Genomic DNA, 16,598 nt, shown 5'->3' with positions numbered 1-16,598 from the left:
ACATGCGCTTGCACTTAGGTTCCGTACCAGTACGGGACCGCACAAAGAATTGGGGTGGGAATGGAAGCCTCAATTTTCCACTGTGTTCACAAGGAATTGGGGTGGGGACGGGAGCCTCAATTGTCCACTGTGTTCACTTTCTTCTATTATGTTAAAACCTGAAGGACCTCCAAGTTGGGTACTTGAAACCCTTGTTTTGGTTATACCACCTCTGAACAGTTATGGATGCGTTGCAGTTTTGTAAAATGACCCCAGATCTGAACGTGGTTTATTTTGTTTTCAAGTACATCCATAGAGTTTGGATAAAAAAACGTGGAACTGGAATGCAATACCCACAGCGCAAGACCAACCTTTATTACATACATGAGTGAATGTTGACCACAAGTGTCTAAGAACACAGATGAAAGCAAACTTAGACTATACTGCTAGAGTCATATTGAATAATCACAACCAGACTTTATGATGTGAGTGGTGTTTTAAAATGACTTAATTGCATTTCGTCTCATTTCAGATTCATTTAAAATATTGTGATTTGAACTTTGACCTAAATGTGCAAAATGTATTCATTGGCTATATTTAGGTTTTAAAGAGAGAAATTGTCCTCTTCCTGCTGATGTTGCTTGCCCCGAATCCAAGAAGTTAAGATGTGAGGCTAGATATACCTTTTTTGTTTTCCTTAAAAATATAACTACAGTAAAAACACATTTCAATTAAATTACACCACACATACAAATATCATGAATTAATCAAGAGGTATAAACAGATCCTTATTCAAAAGATTAAAAAGATTTGCAAAAAAAGCAGCGTATAAACATTTTACATTTCATATTAACATATATACGAATAGAAAAGAAAAAAAATTGTATATAAAAATGTTCGCAGATCATCACAATCCTTAACAAATCCTACAACGGCAAGTGCCAATGAGGTGGGATGACCACCAAGACACTTTATCACACTCTACAAAACGAATACTGTGTTTGATCTTTAAAATACAAAATACAGAGCGCTTTCAAAGCCAACCAATAAATTAACAAATCCTTCAAAGTCTCCAATTCATTACGATCATTACAAAATCAACAAAATGATAACTCGGGTGATTCATGCATGTAAACTGTAATTGTTGATACGGATTAGCCTTGAAAATTACTGGAAGGTCCAAACATGTCAGCAAATCACCAAAAATAAGTTATCTTAAACAGAATAGAAGACTCTTTGAGCATTACTATAGAAGAATTAATTGCATAAAGCAAAAAGAGAATTCAAGTGTTCAAAGCGTATATGGTTGGTCTCGCACCGAATTCTCTATTACCAATCAGGGATAGTGAGGCACTTTCCCTAGGTGATCGGTTCCAGACGCAGAAGGACACACAGTATTTTAACCAACAAGCAGAGTGGTCCTACAGTTTTATATCTCCCAATCTACTGGTCAATTGCACACATCAATTTTCACTTAATGGCTAGGGCCAAGTGAGGCGATTACCACACCTTAAAACATCTTTTTGTAAGTGACTTCCGAGCAGTCAGTCCATATTGTTGAGAGGATCTCTGAAAGGTCTCCTGGTTCAGACTGTGTGCTCTCTGGTAGGGGAATGTCCAGGTAGTCCAGCCAACCCATAATGCTCTCCCTGGTAGTGGAGGTTTTGGAGGCCCTGTAGCTAACGGTGGCGGCTGCTAGAGCCAGCAGGATTGCTCTGTAGTTGTGTTGAAGGCCTCGCAGTAGCAGGCTGCACTATGTGGGGGAGGGCCTTGTTGAGGTAGATTTGACAATTGGTGGGACCGAATGAGTGGCATCTACTGGAGGTGTTTACACAGACATGATCATTAGTCAATTTGAACCTATCAGGTTCATGTTCATGCTTAAAGGTTGATTCCTTCCATACATATGTTTTGACTTGGGCATGAATACAAATTCAGAGACCATTTCCTTTTTTCTAACCCATTGGTAAACTGACATTTTGAAGAGGTGGGTCATCCTACCACCATAAAAGATGCTGCACCCTTCACAGGACCTAAATATAGTGCCCATGACCCTGGCTCATAAATGATTTTATCCCATGGCTATGTTTGATCTTGGACTAGTTTCTTGGAAAACAGCCTTGTTGAGAGCGCTCACCTGAGTGTGCTATGTGGGCAAACTGCAGGTCTTGATGGCTTCAGAGCCCGTCGGACTTCTGCAGGCTATTCACCCATCCCTTATTTTCTTGGTTCCCTTGGAATTCCTTCTCACCAATTACATTTTGCGTTCAACATTTTTCTGATCTCCGATGCAGAGTGTTCTTCATAACTTAGATGTGAGGACACCTCTGAGGTTTTACCTTGACATGACTAGCACTTTCTGCTTGTAAAATAGGCTTTTGTGACTTACAATGCCATCTTGCACAGCTAACGGGTCTCTAAGTCTTCTATATCCCTCTAGTTGGTATGTTGTATCGGGGAGTACTAATCCTTACACTATCTTTCATCTCCCAAGGTCCTTAATGCTTATGTGGTGATGACCAAAGCAGCTTCAATGGCCAATCAGAAATGCGCACTGGGATATTACTTGCCAAAGTGACCACTTGGGGGTCACCATAAGCTTACTGTAAACACTATTGCCGGCTGATCAGCTACAAGGCTGGCGCCTGCTTTGGCCATGCATTTTATTTCCTGTTTTTGCTAGATTATTGTAAGGTTCACCCTCTCTCTGGGTTATTATTATTATTATTATTATTGCTTGGGAATCTCCCAAAAGTATGGAGGGAATAGGCGAGACTGAGGAGTAAGAACAAGTTAATCTCTGTAGTGACTTCTCTACTCCTACTCCAGACACCCTTCTAGCTTGTATGCTAAAATGTAAACACAAGTCTGGTATGGGCTAAGTGGATGTAAAAGGACTGTTGTGCGAGGTTGAGATTGGTGCTTGCAGGGGCAGGAATAGGGCTGCACATGCACCTGACTTTGCAGCATTTTAATAAGGGATTTTCTTAGTGCTGGGAAACATGGACCTTGATACAGTCTCTGTGGAATGAAAAACACCCCAACAGTATGGAGGAAAGGGGACCTTGGATTAAAAGTACAGTAGGCCCTATGGCAAGTAACTTTATTTTCTCAGTAACACTAAGATTCAAGAGCTTAGTTTCACAGCACCTCTCAGATTCAGGTACTCTCGGTTTCTAAGCAACTCTCTGGCTCAAGTGCTCTCAGGTTCTCAGCACCTCTCATGTACACACCCTCAGAGCAGGTCTTCAGAGGTCCTTCGTCCCAGTGCAGATGGCAACTGTCTCCTTACTATTTTGTTAAATGATGACACAGTTTGTATGATCAGTCTCAGCATTGCATGCACTTTTGCAGGTTTCCAGTGTTTCAAGCAGATCAGGGTTGGTGGCTGGCCCCAATGAAACCACACCTACTTCCTCAAGGATCCTTCAGCTGCTTGCTCTGTGTGGATTTCTCTTTCCAGTAGGGTTAGTTCCCTTTTTATCTCGGGACTTTGGAATCTAGATTGTCAGGGTGCCTCTCTCCACTTTCCCAGAATACCCATTGTCTGCCTAGTTTTCAACTCCTCCCCCTTACACAGTGGTCGAGTTGTTTCTCTTATGTCATATGACCTGAATAGAAAAAAAGATCATATCCCTGAGTTTGAAATGCTTGTAATAGTTTGTCCCTGCGTACTGCCATAATGTAGCATGTGAATGCCACCAAAGCACCACGTTATGGGTTATGCCTTAGGTTAATCTCTTGGACTGAGTTGTTACAGGGGACATGCTTTCCCAAGTAACCATTGACCCTTAAACACATAAGTAAAGTATGCATTGTGGTTGATAAACTGTATATTTTCAAATTCCACTTCTAATCTTTTGCCGCCCCTCTCTTGGTATTAAGATGCAGTATTTTTGGTAATCTAAAAATTTGACACTTGGATTTCTTCATCTATGTTTGGTTTAAAAAGTAGGTACTAGTTTTATCCAGCTTGGAGGAATAAACATGAAAACATGTATGTTCAGAATTTGTTTGGGGTAGTTTGAAATGCCTATATTCTACAAGATCTCAGCTGTGAGGTCTGCATCTGATATGCCGGGATAACTGAATTGGATGGGTGGGTGTGTTTGAATCTCAAGAAAACGTTTGACAAATTCCTGACTTGCTGATTATAGAGGCTCGCCAAATTAATTTATAAAAGAAATGACATCTGCACAGTTCTCCAGCATGTCATTTAAGGCCTATCACACTCAAAACACAAACGCTTGTAGGTTTGTTTCTAGAGACTAGGGGGAAAAAAGGGCAATTTATCATGGCTGAGAGTTTCTCTAAATCACTTTCTCAAGAAAGATTCCTCCTTGTGAAGGGGTCATTGCTTAGTGCATTGTTTGCATAAGACCAGAGCTTTGGACATGTTTGAAAATCCTTCCAGGTTCCATGGGTCTCCAGTGGTATGTTATGCCACTCTATATTAACCCCAATCTTCGAAGACTTGTGCCCCCTTGGCACTATCCCGTGGGAGGGGTCGGAAATGCGAGACGGACAAGTAGATAGCGGTTTCTCACAAGAAGCCATTTTATTAAATAATAAAAGTTGAGATGAATGCCTATCTTTCCCTAACCCAACAAGGATTTTCCTACCTAACAAACTAAGGGTAAAGGAAAATGCCCTAATGTCCAAACGTATCTGTCCCTCACAATGATATACACACAACAAAACATACTGGCCATGTCTGGCAATGTGAGCTTCACACAATAACATATACATTCAGAAACACAATTATAAACAAGGGTCCTTATGACCTGGGTTGGCTCCCCTTCCCCTGGATAAATACAGGATACTTTAAACCAAAGTTCAATTTCAGAAAAGTTCCTTTCACTAGCCAAGTATAATGCACAGTTCCAACATGTCCTTTGTCTTGGCTAGGTTTACTAATTCAGTTCCAACAAGAATGTGTTATCTTGAAGACAATTATCATAGTTTCCACAATCTTTGCTTGGTAAACCAAAAAGGATTCCCTCTTCATACGTCAAACCAAAAGTCAATGTAAATATTCTCCACTTTGAAGGTAAATCACATTTGATCATATCACATCTCTTCTTCATGAGCATTGTCATTTTTTCAGGATGGTTTATAAAACAGTTCATCAAAACACATTAGTGAAATTGTCACTTCCTTTCCACCACAAACATTCTACCACTTTGCAGTACTTTAAATCGGCTTCTTCCTGGTCCACTCACCTGCCAGGATGTACCTAGGTTTGTCCCTTTCGTGGTATACTCGCCTGCCAGGGTATAAAATCCTACCACTACTATTTTTACTCTGGTGACGCTTGTTCCAATCTTTCCACACTTAAATCGTCAATGGGGAAACAGAAATCAACAACTACTTCTCGGTTCAATCTCTTAACTTTCAACACAACTGGTTCACAACTTCATTTACATGTATATTGTACAAAAAGAACATTTTTCTCACATGGATCTGTTTGCTTTAGGCAATGCAGGTTATACATCTCTCCCTCTTGATCCTTTCTACAAGGAAAGCCTTTATCCTGCTATTTCTGATTTCTTTTATACAATATATTGACTGTTGCCAATCTAGGTTATGTCTATTTGTAGGCTATCTCTCTTTAGTGACATCCCTTTTTGTCTTTTATTGCCCTTTTGGCTTTGGTAATGCGGCGAACAGTATTTCCTCATTCAACCTCTTGCTTTAAAAGGTTACATTCACTTTGATCAGTTATTGCCCCATCTTGGCTTTGGCAGTGTAGGTTAGAGTATTCTCTCATTCGACATTTCCCTTTTTGAAGATTACATTCTATTTGCTTAATGTTCCTCGTCTTGGCTTTGGCAATGCTGATTACAATATTCTCCTGCTCGCTTTAGTTTAAATTTTCAGTATTCATAAGATGCACTTCTGCCCAGCGGTCTACTTCGGAGTTACCTCTAACATGACAACTCATTGGTATGTCCTGGCCGCTCCTGCCGACTCTCTCCTCCTGCTTCTTCACACGTCGGGCTCTCACCGACATTTGACAGCTCTGCATCATCATTCTCTGCTCGGGCTGACTGTGAATGGAGCACCCGTTGCTCCACGTGTGCTTCGGTGAAAACCTCTCACCAGAGGAACGTGCAGGACACGAAGAGCCTCTCTCTCCTTTGGGACAGCCAACCTCAACACTGCTTCCTTCCTGCTGAGTGTCCTCTGCATCTGCCTCAGTCTCTAACCTTCCCCATTGCATGGCATCCCACTAATGGCAAAACATCGGCCCCAGCCTCTACTTCCTCCTGCTCACACTGCTACCAATGCCCTCTACTAACCTGCAGCTGAAGGGCCTTTACATGTTTACAGGTTCTGTTCATTTGTGAGTTGTTACAACAAATAGACCGCTCACTGCGGTTTAGCAATTCTGCATCCCTGTTCCTCGTCTCAGTACTAAGAGCATTATGGGACTGGAAGTCCATAATGTTCTTAGTTTTAAGATCATTTAATCTACTTGGTTTAAATGTTTTACAGGATATATTTTCAAGGGGAGGTTTTAAAGGAGGTAATGTTTTTATTTTAGGTTTATCCAAACCTAACATAAAATAGTTACTAAAAGTAGTTGCATTATCTCCCTGATACCTATATGCATTGCTTTCCTGTTTACAAAAAGGAATCTCATACTTTGTAACTTGGGGAAGTCTGGGAGAGGAAGCCTTACTATGACAACGTGCCATTAGCTATTCGGGCATAAGGGAAACCTCACCCTCAGAAGAGGATGAATACAGCGTCTCTTCTGACTGAGTCCTCACATTTCCTTGATGGCCTTCTCCTGCCATGTGATCCACCCAGCTCTTATAACCCCCAGGGTTAGTATCAGGTAGCAGCTTCCTTTCACTGGCCACATGGGAGGAGACTTTAGGCTGGGATTCTGAGGATTCCGCAGGATTCATCACATTCCTCTGACTTTTTTGCAGGCTTTGTGTAAACGAAATTGGTAGCAAAACTAAACAGCACTGTACATATGCCAGTTTAAGGCTTTTTTCCCTTGTACTCAGTCTTTTTTCCTTGTACGTTTGCAACTCCTTTCAAAATTGACTGTGCGATTTAAGAAGAGACCAAGTCCATGGAGCAAATAAATCATAGCCCCTCCTTCACAATTACTTTTTGATGTATAGACTAAAAATATGACACCTACATGTGCAATCACTGTGCGTTTACTCGCAAGGCCAACTGGAATTTAGTGAGGACATTGTATTGGCACCCTTTTCAGATGGTTGGCTGATATGGTTTGTGTTTTGGTCGCCTAACACCCTGAGGCATTTAAATACTGGGCATTATATGAACCTCAACCCTAGATTACGGCCCCTTCTCCACTCTTGGCTGTAAAGCCATGCTTTCATGCACCTAAGAGCCAGTATTCCCACTCCACACCCACCAACCCCTTGCAGGTGCGGATGCTTAACGGAACACTGTATGGCTCTTATTTCATTGTGAAACTTTGGATCACCCACACTATGGAAGTCTCCTATATAGTCCTAGCATCAGCATACCTGGAAAAGGGGTTGGAAATACAGACAGCACATGCTTTGTTTAGAAATTATTATAGAAAGTAAAAATGACTGTGCTCCTTCATCCTCCTCATCCATTAGAGCCAATGTTACTGGTTATACTGAACTTTTGCATCTTGTTCATCCAGGCTTTGACGGGTATCTTAAGGTCACGGTTCACCAAAGTTTAGTTTCAAGAGCTAATTTTCTGTTTGGCCCCTAACTTGCTTTCTTGAACAATGGTAAAAATTGACCATTTGCAAATCTTTCTAGCTGTATGATACACTAGATGCCAATGACCAAACCACAGTATTTTTATCGTGCCTCAGAGTTTCCGTGTCTTTTAACTTGACTGAGGGATGTAGGCATCGGAATTCCTAAACTCAATTTAAAGCCAAAAAAGTCAGTGAACTGGGTCGTGCAAGCAAAACTGTCTGTTTATCCTTTGGTTAAGTCTTGAAGCCCCTCTACTTTGTAAGCAAATACATAATTTGTTTTTGATGTGTAATCTTTCAATGGAGTAATTATGTTCAACAGTAAGCATGGGGGCTTGTTTTTCTGGAGCTCTTATATTGCACACACAGAGCACCACTTAAGGTTAGATTTAAGTTTCAGCAGCCCTCTCCATATATTTACGGTTATTGACGGTAGCTGTATACGGGTAAATGATACTCAGAAATCTGGGCAGGCGTGGGTTTCAGTTCATGTTTACATGTAACATAGAAACAATCGCAAATGCCGTCCATCGTGTCTATGCATGGTGGTGGCATTTACATGGATAACTATAGAATATGCAGGTGTAAAAAACAGAGATTGTCTGGGAATAATCTGCCAGTGGTGGCTGATCAATATTTGAAATGGAAGAGCATACATTTCCCCCCCCCCAAAAAAGCCAGAGCTGAGGGACAACGTGTAGCGAGTGATCATTTTACAGCACACTTAAGTGAAATGTTTGGTAATAAGCCATATAGTTTGCAATTGGTTTAGTAGGGTAACACATTAAAACATCCAATAACACCTTCCAAATGAATCCAGACCTAGCCAAGAAGAAACTTTGGACACAGGATTGGATAGACACTGGAGACTTTAGTCATACATAAAGTAATGCAACATGTACCCTGTGAATCCAAAGCATTGAACAAGATTCCAAAATATCTGGATACATTCCTGATGGATATCGTAGAATGCTCTACATGAAATTCCGACTTAATCCATTTAAAACCAAAGAGGTATTAAGCTGATGGGCAAATAACACAGGAAAAGTATTGAGCTGTAGATTCTGCAGTAAGCAGGATGAGACATTGAAATATCTGACCCTCTATTTCCGGCCTTAATACCTGAACGATCAAAACAACTGGCGATGATTATAGCAGGAAAATGGTCGATGAGAGCCGAAGACTGGTGGCAAGTATGTTTCGATGAAATAAACAGGAAACTAACTTTTACATTGACATTCCTCATGGAAGATATAGTAAAACAACTAGCAGCAGAGCCCGATGACAACACAGAGCTAAAAGAGAAGATATAATCTAGGATGAAATATGGTGGAAACATGAAGATAGTACATTTGGAATCTGAAATGTAATGCTTTTAAAAACTGTGCTCTAACATATTTTAAAGGTTTACAATAACCCAAATAAAAAATAAAAAATAAATGAATCTAATAGACGCAAATCAGGAAAAGTGCACAGGAGCCTTTCCCAATGCAGTTTCATGATGCTTTTGCCCATATTTGCCAGAATAAAAAAAGTCCACGATGGCTGTGCCCCACATATTTTCATGCTGGCTGCACCAACATATGCCAGTTTTCTCAAATAAAAGCATACTCATCATTCCTTTACGCATAATGCCAGTAATTATGGTATATGAAATCAGGTTCCCAATGGTTCTGTCAATATATGGCAGTACCCCCACTTAAGAACACACTCCAATTGGCATTGCCATAAAAATGCCATGTTTCAATATGAAAACAAGTCCAAACTGGCTGCACCAAAATACCAGCCTAGCCACATAATAGCACATCATGCTTGTTTTATCGTAGATGCTCACTAGAAAATACCATGCCAAAGAAATAGCTAGGTTGACTGCACACAAATGCCAGTGTAGTCATGTAATACATATCATGCATGCTTTACCAAAGGTGCCCAGTAAAAAAAGATTATGGCACAGTAAGAAAGGGCCCATGTAGCTGCATGATAAAAGCTAGATGCCCAGTAAAAAAGAAAGTGCCATGTCAAATAAAGAAATAGGTAGACTGCCTGCATCAATATGCTAGTCAGGCAATGTAATAACGTGTATCATGCTTGCTTTATCAAAGCTGCCCAATAAAAAAATGCCATCACAGCACACTTGTCTTTTACTGGGTATCTTTCATTATACAGGCACCCTCCTCGCCCCACAAAATCAGCAGCAAGGCCTGCATCAACCAAACACACAAAACATACGGTGAAGAATCATGAGATTGTAATTTCTCCCCAGAGGGGAGCCTTTCTTGTGAGGCTAGGGAGGTGAGCCGTCTATGCAATATTCCCCATAGGGGTGGTGGCTATCGGGACCTCAAAGGTAGAGATGCCCCTCTTGGGGACAAGGACTCCTGTTCCATAGAGGAACTCCCTAAAACCGTTTCTTTGGGAACAACAGTAAGATCAGGGTTTCAGAAAACCCTCTCAGACCAGGCCACTGCTTGTTATTGTACCATAAAACCCAGGACTCCACCTGAAGAAATATATGGTAAAACTACCAAGAAGAGGAAGACCGAGTGAGTAATACTGAACACTTAGTAGTGGAAAATCGGCAATACTGTGATGAGGGAAAATGAGCGAGTAATGAAGAGTGCTCAACTGGAGGAGAGAAAGAACTATAATTCTGTGCTGGGGAGGACCCAGGAATGTGTCATAAAAAGGAAGGAATGTTGTCCGGGAGAAGTGAAACCCAGGAGTTTCAAATCAGCAGTGCTGTGGAAGCTGGCAGACTGGGAAATCCTCCATCGGGAGGAAGCAACCAGCTGGCGTGTGCGAGAAGCACAGAGGAACAGAAGATCAGGGAAGAAAACCCCAGGAGAGAGTGAGAGGCAGATGTGTTTGGTGTTGTGACCCATAAGAGGTGGACTGACCAATCTGGCAACAACACAGCTATCGCTGTAACAATGGCCCCACGAAGACATGGACAAGAAGCAGAACGAGAAGCTGTCCCGACTAAAAAGGAAAGCCCCAACCCTGCATGCAGGCCCAGTGACACCAACGCATGGGAAGCGAGGTAACTGAGACAGCGGGAGACCCGGATGGGAACACAGGAATAGAGTACTATCAGCCTACTTGTCCCAGTGAATGGCTAAATATCAAGAGTGGGAACCATTCAGGGACTCAACCTACTCGTCCCAGTGACTGGACCAACACTAAGACGACTGAAACACACCCTAAAACCCAGCCAACCCATCTCAGTGATAGGAGGATCAAGGGACTGAGAATCATTACGTAACTCAATTTTCTTGTCTCAGTAATAAACGGAGTAGCCAAGAGAATAAGAATAACCATTGGTTCTTCTACACGTGCACCAGAGAGATTATCAGAGACACTTCAGAAAAACCTAGTCTGACAGATTTAAAAGCCAAGAATGCTGATGATGAGAAATGTTCAAAGGGAAGAGAAAGAACCAGATACTTGGAATACTTGGAATAGTCCCCTGGACAAACTGTATAACCTAATCCAAAAGATATCCAAAATTGATATGAGGCTGTGGATGCCTATCCAGGAGAAGGAATAATCCTCCTGGCCTTTTGTTGTTTTGTCTTAGTGGTCGGGTTGGACTTTACACTTGATAATGAGCATCCTAGTTAGCTCTGTTAGGCAGGGGAATCCTTAGATTAGGAATAGTGAGGCCTTTTTTTAACTTATTATTGCAATAAAACCTCATCAGGAATTACAAAAACTGGTCTGTCTCCTTCTGACCTACCACAATACACATCCATGCGACATTCACGCCACATTCACTTGCGCACACATACACCATGCACTTGCTCATTCATACGTGCTCAAAACTGTCTAAGAGAAACCTCTTTACTCTTTGACAGTTTCCTCATCCTCCTTGGTCCAAATATAGGGCTCATCTTTGTTCACCTTAAACTGTTAATTTTATCGGGTATCAAAGGGATAATCCTGTGTTCAGTATTAGCTCTTCTAGTTAATAGATTGTATTATTATTAACCTATAGAATTATGCATAACCATGCTACAAAAACATTTCCATCTGAAAAAAGATAGATTGCAATATTGAAACATTGATTATTGTTGAAAATTGGTTATTGATGAAAACCCCAGGTTGCCCTTGGGCAGCCGTGTGCTCACGAGTCGCTAAATGTTAGCTCTGATGTTCTGTAATGAGTACTTTTGTTTTTATCAAATTCCATTAGTAATTGAGTTCTTCCATCTATATCATCCAGTTTCCAAATAACTATTTTGTGTAAAACACAATTTATTGTGAAGAAGCAGACATTTGTATGCGGAAATCAAGAAGGGTCAATGCAGCCAATGCCTTTCGGGCAGATGTGCCCATCTTGAGGGCTTAAACCCCTATGTTTCATCACTAATCAGCATAATAGAGAAAAGACAAAAATGGTACCTTTTTGTATACTCCTAAAAAAAAAAAATAATAATTTAAAAAAAAACTACTGTGGAAAATAATCAGATGTAAAAAGGGACCCGTTGGTTCTCTAATTACATTTTTAAGGGATTCATAGAAAACACTATTAGTCACCTGTGTTTCTTCTTATGTCGGCATGTAGCTAAAACTTTGCGCGCTGTTCGCCTATTAGGGGAAGGTAACACAGGTAACTATTGTCAGTTTCTGTGGTGTTGCATCCTTAGTATCTATACCATGGTCCTCCATATTTTCCACATACTGTATCATTATTCACAACTGCTTGTAGCAGGCGTGTGCGAGCGGCAGGATAGCGGCTGCCATTACCGCTCCTTGCTTACCTGTTTGTATCTTATCACAGTCTGCTGTGACGTTGTCCACGTAATGGCCTCACAACGTGTGACGTCGGTATCCTGGTGACGTCACGCGCTGTTAGGTCTATGTTTACTATGTATATCTTTGTCATGTGTTAGTTCATAGATCTAATGTGTGTTATTATTGCGTGTTATAGCTGACTGGGGATGTAAATGGGTATATCTTGCTGGAGACCTTTTGTCTGTGATCTAAAACCCCAAACCTACTGATATATACACCCTGTTATTGAACACTGCTTCTAATGTGCTAATTTGGTTATTGCAAAACATTTGTCATTCATTTGAGTAATCACAGACAATAAATTACAACAGCAATCATTTGATTCATATATTCTCAATTATCAATGAAAAGAAAAAAAACAAATTTATAGAATGCAATTTTTCACATTTTCTGTCTCTTTCAAATTATACTTTGTTTCACAATGTATAAGGGTACAGTGCAAGCTTCTTCAGGGCCAGAATAATTGATCACATTTCTGAAAAGCAGCTTGTGTTCCTAAATTTCATTACGACACAATGTTTTAGTATTAATCAATAAATCAATAACATTGAACAAATCAATAATTCATGAACCAGATAAACCATATTGCAAGTACAAAAAACAAATGGAAATTCACAGAAAAGGTGAAAAACAGAGATGATATAAAATATTACATAGATCAATAAAGTCTGTTTTTTATAACTTATCTTATCCCTAATTAGAAGACCAATTAATATATCTACTTCCTACCTGTAGATAGCTCTGTTTTATGTGCCACAATTTAAGAGTAACCATGAGGCATTTTTCTTACGGGGCCGGTTCAGTGGAACTTAGTTAAGGTGACATAACAGGATTGTTTTGTTCTTAACTAATGCCTTTCTAAACTAAATAGGCTTTGAAATCTATCTCTCTCTCTCTATAATAAGCATATGCTATTGCTGCCTCTCCCGGGTGATGTCACCAAACATCAAAACAGACTACATAATACTTCTGTTTTATTTAACAGCAGCCGGTAGGCTAATCATTTAAACCAGTAGATCAGAGAGGTAAACAAATATACATTCTCTCCAATTATCACAACAGTGTTGCGATTAGTGTCCTTTGCTCCAATTAGCAAAAATGTTTGCTTTGTTTCTATGGGACAATGGCTAGAGAATTGCAGAAAGGAGCAGTTGATCAGGTCATCTCTAATGTGTTAATTGGTGTATCTTTTCCGACAGTATGCGCCCTAAGCCCAATACAGCCTTAACATGATACAAATATGGTACATTTGTATGAGCTTCACCACTTTGTAGCATTTTGTATATTGGGAGCGCTCAATTATCCCTTAATGATATACTGGGATGGACTTTCACACATAGAACAGTAAGCATCTTTTTGTACAGTGCATATTTTGCTTCTGATGCAGCATGTAGTCACCTATTGCTTCATATACCTCCTATTTATAACTTTTTCTTCCAATACTACTATATGTAAACTGTTGCTTCCAGCAGATCCCTTTTTTCAACTATTCCTGACAATACCTCATGCAGTCCAATTATTTATTCTAATACAACATATTACTTTCAATTGTCATAGTCAAACAACATTTCTAAAATGTTTTGCAACGACCATGATTGTCCAGGTCTAAGTGTGAATTTCATGGTGTATGTTATTTGTGTAGGAGTTGTGGCTTGATCCTTCTTGTTTGTGTCTGTTTTCCCCTTTGCAGCTAAACCTATCCGCCCAGGCCATTACCCAGCATCGTCTCCGACAGCCATCAATTCCCTGCGAGGCGGCGGCGGCTCATCACACTCCACCTACTACCAGAACCTGAAATAAACCAGGGGTAAGTGTCCGCAGTCTACTCTGGAAGAGATTCTGATAAATGAGGTGCCTTATCTGCTACGAAAATGAATTCATGAGGGGAGGAACTGAGGCAATTGGTGCTGAATTACGGTTTGCTTTTCTCTGTGTGGTCAGTGAGGGGAAGTTTGGTGAGAACAGACTTGAAATATTTCAGCAAATTACCTATTTACATAAATAAGACTGTAGCACAAGGTACACCACAGGCCTACATGAACAACAACTGTCTCTTGCGTTCATACAAAACCTCATGGAACTTTAGAGTGAAGTAACTTCAAATGTTCTCAAGAATCTCTGCTTTTCATGAACACTAAACTGTGCTGGATCATCGACGCTAAAAGGTTGGCATTGTCGTAGATGTCCTGCAGGTTTACAGTCAATTTCGAAAAAATAAATGGACGTATAGTTGATATAGAAAGGTAAGAATGTTTAAAACAACTAATAGTTCTAGTTTTGTGCTGGAATGGGTTAGGCATTTACCAGGCACTGCCATAGTATTACTACATGGTCATAAGATAACAGCAGGCAAGTGTTATTACGTGGGCATATGATAGCAGTGCCTGGCAAATTTCTAATCCCTCACAAACTTTGCTAATTTCTCTGGGAATGTTATTAAAAATGCCCATTTGCACCTCATACATACAACTGTCACGTGTATTTGGAGTGCTATTCAGATGTTATCGACACCTAAAGTCTCAACTTACAGGATATTTAACTAGCAGGATATCTGGCGAGGAAAAAATGACGGCAAAATAGTTCAGATTCTTCCTTGTTCATCTTTGTTGGTTTGTGACATTTTGGAGACATTTGAACATTGATGATTTTGTGTTTTTTATCGTGGGTGCTACTCTATAGACTGACATATCTGTCATGCCCAACTGGAATGACAATGTTACACAAGTCGCTACAGGATTGTGATAACTTCTTAGTACATGGTAGTAGCACAAAACCTTAACACAAGAAAATAAAAATCGTTCTACCAAATAACATCCTGACCAAGTCCCGCTTTCAGAATTGCATCTCTTGATTTTGGCGCCTCCTTCCTCTACTAGTGTGCACCGTTAACCCCCATTTTACCTATTATTACAGATATCTGCCACCGGTGCAGACGGAGCACACCCAAGAACATGTAGCTGTATTTGTACTTCTAGTTATTGCCCGATTTCACATTTCTAAAAACCCTACACACATAAGCATTGGACAAGTTCACTTGGGATATAAAACACCAACTTTAAATACCATGCATCCAATCACATATGGCATAACGCACCCCTCCAAAAACAGAATTAAGTTGCAGTGAATCATTTCACACTAACAGGGAACCCAACCAGTTGTCACCAAACATTACATCTTAAGATGCATGTATCTTGCATGGCTTTATTCTTTTTAAGACCTTCACGATGTACCCACCAGGGCCTTGTTCCTCCTTAGCCACGCTCTGTGAATATAATTAACAACCTAGTGAGCCATGATCAGGTCCGTGGACTGCTTGCATAGGTGGATAGCTTTGCTAACAGTTCGGACGCCATGTAGTCTAAACAGGGGTATCAGATACGTTACTCAGAGGTCTTTCAGTGTGTCACAGAATAATAAAAAGTGCACCATTGTTTCCACCCCACAGACACACTGTTATCTGACCCCATCCACATTTTCATTATATCTCGTAGTGGCAACAATCCCAGGCATAGCCTCTTGTATAGAGCCTGAGCAAATGCTGATTTAAGGATGTTCAAGAAGTTTTCAAACCCCTGGGACTCTTTTGTGGCAAGATACTTCCGGCCTGTGGCCAGAGCAAGTGTGAAGGTCCTAGCTCTTATCTCCTTGAATCTTCTGAAGGCATCCTTTACTCTGTTTTTGGCATTATGCTCCATCTGGCGCACATCTTTATTAGAATTAGCTCACAGGTAGATAATAGACTTAATCATATTTTTACATCATAATCGTATACTGTAAGATTTGCGCTGGTGATATAAAAGCTTACCAGTGGTGTGGTCACAGCCTTTACTTTGTTCTATCCATATTGTGAAATACACAAGATTTTTAAGATGGGCAAGTCTGAACTGATTGGTCTTTCTATGCAGTATGTGGGCACTTCTGTCTTGGTTCGACACATGAGAAAGAACCACCGTTCTTTGATTGCCCTTGAAATTCTTATACGCCCTGTGAGAAAAATCGGACATCTTCTTAACATGTTGGGGGAAAAAACTGGCCCGCCGGGTTTCTTTTGTAGGCGACTGTAACCCCCTCCTGTACCAGTCCATATTCTTAGGAA

General features: G+C 40.5%; 1 protein-coding gene across 1 annotated transcript in view; it reads left to right on the top strand.

Annotated features, from left to right (window-relative positions):
• The window catches only part of KIF5C (kinesin family member 5C), an 870,858-nt gene that overhangs the window by 783,320 nt on the left and 70,940 nt on the right, over positions 1 to 16,598 (top strand). The window contains exon 25 of the mRNA XM_069616501.1: positions 14,193 to 14,309. Within this exon, the coding sequence (XP_069472602.1) occupies positions 14,193 to 14,302 (110 nt within the window). The 3' untranslated portion in view covers positions 14,303 to 14,309. The remainder of the gene's footprint in view (positions 1 to 14,192; positions 14,310 to 16,598) is intronic.

The sequence above is a fragment of the Ambystoma mexicanum genome, chromosome 9, assembly GCF_040938575.1.
Source record: "Ambystoma mexicanum isolate Mex_15411 chromosome 9, UKY_AmexF1_1, whole genome shotgun sequence".
NCBI lineage: Eukaryota > Metazoa > Chordata > Amphibia > Caudata > Ambystomatidae > Ambystoma > Ambystoma mexicanum.
The sequence above is the reverse complement of the archived record's forward strand: the minus strand, read 5'-3'. Positions and strand labels throughout refer to the sequence as shown.